The sequence below is a fragment of the Melospiza melodia genome, chromosome 10 (genome assembly GCF_035770615.1).
Source record: "Melospiza melodia melodia isolate bMelMel2 chromosome 10, bMelMel2.pri, whole genome shotgun sequence".
NCBI lineage: Eukaryota > Metazoa > Chordata > Aves > Passeriformes > Passerellidae > Melospiza > Melospiza melodia.
Genome location: NC_086203.1, coordinates 24044984 through 24050222, shown reverse-complemented (window position 1 = coordinate 24050222; position 5239 = coordinate 24044984). Strand labels below are relative to the sequence as shown.

The window sequence follows — 5239 nt, the reverse complement described above, 5'->3', positions numbered from 1 at the left end:
GCTAAAGCCGGCGAGCCCCGGCAGCGAGCGGAGCCCAGCCCAGCCCAGCGCCGCCTGCCCGCTCCCGCTGCCCGGAGGAGGCGCGGGCTGGGCGGGCACTGCGGCTCGGGCTCTGCGAGCCTCCCGGGGCTCAGCCGGGCTCTCCCGCAGCCCAGACACCGGGCACGGCTCCTGCGATCCCCGCGGCCCCGTCCCAGCGTCTCCCCGGGAGCGGGACGGTTCGGTCGCTCCCCGCACGCTGACCCGGCGGATCCGGGCGGGCAGCGCTGGGCGGGATCCAGCGCCCGATGGATGCTCCGGGAGGGTGAACCCCGGGGCTGGGCGCTCCCCTCCGCCTGCAGGCAGCCCGGGACGGCCGCCGCTTTTAAAGTTTGTTTCTGGAGCGTGTTGTGGTTCGCAGGTGAAAAAGCCTGTCTGCAAACAGCCGCCGGCGAGCTGTCCCGGCGGGGAGAGGAGGCGCGGCTTTGTCAGCGCCGCACAAAACCCCCGAATTCCTCTAAACTTTCTTAGACGCGCGAGGGAGGGGGAAAAATATATATATAGGGGCCTTTTCATTGCTTGCTTTACCTCTGGCCAGGCTCAATCTAAACCCTTCGCTCCCCCCCTCTCCCCCGGATAATCCTCCCCTTTATTTTAGAAACACACAAAACCAGGTTCCACGCAGCGCTATAGTGGCTACAAGTGAAAGAGAATTGAGCGCCCTGAATCGCCGGGGGAAAATTGGTTCGGCTGAATAGCCCCGGCGAGGGACGGGGCGGCTAATCAGAGCCCGGGGGTGCTGCCCTGCAGCCGGGCCCCCCCAAACAGGTGTACGCGGGACTCTCTCAATTACCGCGTCCTCGCATCTGAGGGTTCTGCAAATCCTCCCCTCCCGCATCACGGTGTTTTAATTAGAGAGAGGAAGGAAAGAAACCCCGGCATCCAGGCGCTATAATGTACCGTCGCCTGTTTGGGGGGGCGAGGGGGGGAAAGGGGGAAGAAGAAAGTGCTGGGGGCAGTGGGGAGGGGGGCAGGACAAGGGCTACAAGGGCAAGGGAGAGCCGCCGGGTGCCCCCGGGGCAGCGGACACCTTTAGGAGGTGACAACTTGCAGAACTTCCCTTTGCTGAACACGGGTCTTTTTTATTATTATTTTTTTTAATTTTTTTCAGCAGCGAATTCGAGTCCTGGACACGACTCCCTCCGCATTTATTTAAGGCTAATCACCAGTTACCCTGAGAGGGGAGAGGGCTGGAATTAAACTTAGTTTAATTAACATTAATACACTGTCCTAATTAATGGGTTGGCTATTAATTTATACATGCTGGAGAGGCTCGCAGATAAGTGACAATTTATTAATTATCTTCCAGCTCGGTTGCAACGGAGCTGATTGCAGATGGGTTGCCAAAATAACTCGAGCATGGTTGCGTGGTAGTTGCTTTAGAAAAAAAAAATCATTCTCCCCCTTCTTTAAAAAAAAAAAAAAAAAAAAGGAAGAAGAAGAAAAAAAAAATCCTCACGCTCATTCGGAGTGGCTCTTCTAACCCCAGCAAGAACTGGAGCACTCTTTTCCACCCAACTTGTGAATCGCACTTGCCTTCTAATTTGCCACATGCAAAACGATTCCTCTGCTTTGCAAGTTGCTTTTTAAGAAGGGAGAGAGAGAGGAAAAACCCAGCTCGCACACGAGCGATTTGTGCGTCTTAAACTGGAAGGAAATTGTGCGTGGAGAAGGGGGGGCTCGTCTTCCTCTCTCTGCCCCAACCCACCGCTCTCCAGCCCGGCGCCTCGGCTTGGGGAAGATCCATGGTGGCATCCCCATGTCATTCTGCTCAAAGTGACTTCATATGATGTCAGCTTTAAATGTTCGAGACCGTGATCTGACGCTCAGGAAGATGTTTGCTATCAAAATGTGACTGTGGCCACGCTGCGCTGCTTGGATGAGTCTCGCCGGAGCTGGGCAAAGGTAAGCGGTCCCAAGGCGAGCCCCGCCGCCCCTCGCCGTGCCCCCCGCCCCTGCTCCCGCATTTCCCGCACCATGGCCATCGCTGGGGCTCGGCTGGGTGGCATGGGGCTGGGGAAGGTTTTTCTTCTTCTTTCCCCTTTTTTTTTTTTTTTTTTTTCTTTTTTAAATACTAACAAGGTCTAGCTTGCATGTTACTTTAGCGTGTTCCGCTTAATGAGCAGTAATCTGGTACCCTACGTGCCATTGTTCTTGAATATGTTCATTTGAATGTAAATAGGGAGGGGGTGCCGGTGGGGGGTGGGGTGGGGGGAGAACAAGGTGCTTATTAAATTGATTTGTCTCCTGGCTTTTCTGGAATGCAGAGCCGAGCGCGGGAGCGAGTCGCTGCTCACACCAAGTTCCCGCACGGCGGAGCGACATGGCGAGCCCGGGGTCGCTGGAGACGGTCATGCCTTCCTCCTGCCCCCGGCACGACGGCAGAGCCGCCACCGCTAACCCCTCCAAGACCCTGGCCTTCTCCATCGAGCGGATCATGGCAAAGACGTCGGAGCCCAAGCCGGCCTTCGAGGAGCGGCACGGCGGGCCGGGGCCGGAGCCAGGCAAGAAGCCGCTGAGCCTGTGCTCGCCCCTGCCCTGCGTGATCCCCATCCCGCCTCTGGGCTACGAGCTGCCCTCCAAGACTCTCAACTACTCGGAGCTGTGGAAGAGCAGCCTGCGGGGCGGCGCGGGGCTCTGCAAAGCCAACTGCGGCGTGTGCTGCAAGGCAGAGCTCGCCCTGGGCCAGCCCAGCGGCCGGCTCATCAAGCCGCAGGTCATCCACCAGGCAGGGGCCGTTCCGGCCGCCCCCCGCTCCCTCTACTACTTCAACTACCTGGACGCCGCGTACCACCCGGCCGACCTCCTGCACGGACAGCTCTTCCCGGCCGGCCTGCTGGGCGCCCCGTCGCCGGGGGGGCTCTCGGCCCACCAGAAGCTTTTCCTGCTGGAGAACGCCAAGCTGGCGGGGCTGGCGGCCGAGAAGCTGCCGCCGCCGCCTCCCTTCGCCCACAAGGAGCGGCTGCCGGGACACCTGGACCAGGTGATGAAGGAGGCGGCGGCGGCGGAGCGCGGCGGCCCCCCCAAGGGCCACGCCAAGATGGGGGGCGGCGGCGGCGGGGCGGCGGAGGGCAAGCCCAAAAACTTTACCTGCGAGGTCTGCGGCAAGGTAAGGGGGGCGCCGGCATCGGGCGGGAGAACCGGGGGCGGCGGCGGCGGGGCCGTGCCTGACCTCGCCTTCCCGGCGCTTCCCCGCAGGTGTTCAACGCGCACTACAACCTCACCCGCCACATGCCGGTGCACACGGGGGCCCGGCCTTTCGTCTGCAAGGTCTGCGGGAAGGGCTTCCGCCAGGCCAGCACCCTGTGCCGGCACAAAATCATCCACACCCAGGTAGGTGGGGGGCGGCCGGGTTGCGGGAGGCGGCGGCCGCCCCTGCTCTCCGCGCAGCCCCCACTGACGGGCCTCTCGCACCCCGGTGCAGGAGAAACCCCACAAGTGCAACCAGTGCGGAAAGGCGTTCAACAGGAGCTCCACGCTCAACACCCACATCCGCATCCACGCCGGCTACAAGCCCTTCGTCTGCGAGTTCTGCGGCAAGGGCTTCCACCAGAAAGGTGAGCTGAGCCGGGACGCGCCGGGCCCCTCGCCCATCATTAGCGGGGATTAAACGCGGCGAGCCCTGCCCGGCTGGGGAAAGCGAGGGGCGCGGGCAGATCCGCCGCCGCTCCCAATTACTTTCCCTCTAAGCTGGGCCGCATCGCCGGGCAGTGCTGACGGTTCCCCCTAAATGCTTTTTAAATGAAAGGTGCCGGGCCTTGGTCCTAATCCAGAGCCCTCCGTTTGCCGCGGGTCACCGGGCTGACCCTGCCTCTCATTTGTGCCGTGCCAGTTGCGCGCTGCTCCGCGCTGACGAGGACCGAGTTTGACAAGTGGGACGGGGGTGCGGGTGGAGACACTTCCTAAAGCCCCCCTTACCTGTGCACCGTGCGGCCCGGGCACCCTCGGGTAACTCCCTTTTCCATCTTTTTTCCTCTTTCGCAGGCAACTACAAGAACCACAAGCTGACCCACAGCGGAGAGAAGCAGTACAAGTGCACCATTTGCAACAAAGCCTTCCACCAGATCTATAACTTGACTTTCCACATGCACACCCACAATGACAAGAAGCCCTTTACGTGTGTCACTTGCGGGAAAGGATTTTGCAGAAACTTTGATTTAAAGAAGCACGTCCGAAAGTTGCACGACAGCGTCTCCAGCGCTCCTCCGCCGCGGGACCCTGGGCGCAGCGGGCAGAGCTAAAGGCCCGGCGCGCCGCCACACTCGGACCTGCTCACCCAGGCCAGCACTATTTATCCAAACCAGCCTTCGCTTCTCTGTCCTTTTCCCAGCGAGCTCAGCCGCCGGTAGCAAGCGACCCCGAGCCGCAGTTGTATATAAGAGGAATCTTATTTAACGGCGCGTTGCGCCGCCGGAGCGGGCCAGGACGGGCCGGGCTGGCCGCCCCCCGCCCGGCGCCAGGACAGCGCTCTTTATACGTGTCTGTAAATCTCCATTTTAAATGTACGCTCGAATAAGTGAGGAATATATCTATATCTATCACGGGACAATAAACCGGCCCTTCGCAGGTGTCTCATTTCCCACCTGGGCCCGGCCCGAGCGGGCTGCTCGGCGCTGTCCCCCCGTGCGAGCGCGGCTGGCGGAGCCGGGCCCGGCCGCTCCAGGGTCCCCCGAGCGCCGCGGGCACCAGAGGAGCAAAAGGAGGGCGGGAGGGAGCCGGGCGGCTTCAGAGGGCCGCTGCCGCCCCCCGGAACAGGGTCAGAGCCCTTGCAGGACCCCCGGCGGGGCTGCGCGGCCCCGAGCGGCAGCGCGAAAGGGCGGCTCGGAGTTTCCCAGCGCCGCTTTTCGGGGTCGGTTCATTACGGCGTGTTTAAACCGCTCCTGAATGACTATCTTTCCTTGCATGCAGATAAAATGATCTCACGCTTGCTTTCCGAGTAATGACCCAAATTAAGAGAGAAAACACAGACCCTTCAAACCGCATTACATTAATCTAATCACTCCCAGCAGGCCTCAGAAACTCTTTGTGATCAGAATATGGATAATCAAGCACTTGGATTACACTAAATATTCCCTTCTCATCTCCCCCCCTCCCTCACTTTTAATACGCAAGTGTCTATTCCGGCCACGTCGTTAGGAACAATATTATTCTAGCGGAGAAAGGAGATTGAGGAGGCCGGGCGTGTGCGTGCTGCTCGGGC

General features: G+C 60.6%; 1 protein-coding gene across 1 annotated transcript; it reads left to right on the top strand.

The window, feature by feature from the left end:
- The first annotated feature begins 1115 nt into the window (after nt 1–1115).
- Nucleotides 1116–4592, top strand: FEZF2 (FEZ family zinc finger 2). The gene is made up of 5 exons (XM_063164914.1): nt 1116–1944; nt 2307–3148; nt 3238–3372; nt 3464–3596; nt 4024–4592. Exons 2-5 carry the CDS (start codon nt 2363–2365, stop codon nt 4278–4280), a joined length of 1311 nt encoding a protein of 436 aa, XP_063020984.1. The 5' UTR covers nt 1116–1944; nt 2307–2362; the 3' UTR covers nt 4281–4592.
- Nucleotides 4593–5239: the final 647 nt, after the last annotated feature.

Bases quoted from the DNA above. Each gene is read 5' to 3' on its own strand.
- FEZF2 (XM_063164914.1), top strand. From the start codon at position 2,363: ATGGCGAGCCCGGGGTCGCTGGAGACGGTCATGCCTTCCTCCTGCCCC. The intron at 3,149-3,237 runs GTAAGGGGGGCG...GCTTCCCCGCAG, and splicing joins CCTGCGAGGTCTGCGGCAAG to GTGTTCAACGCGCACTACAA. The intron at 3,373-3,463 runs GTAGGTGGGGGG...ACCCCGGTGCAG, and splicing joins ACAAAATCATCCACACCCAG to GAGAAACCCCACAAGTGCAA.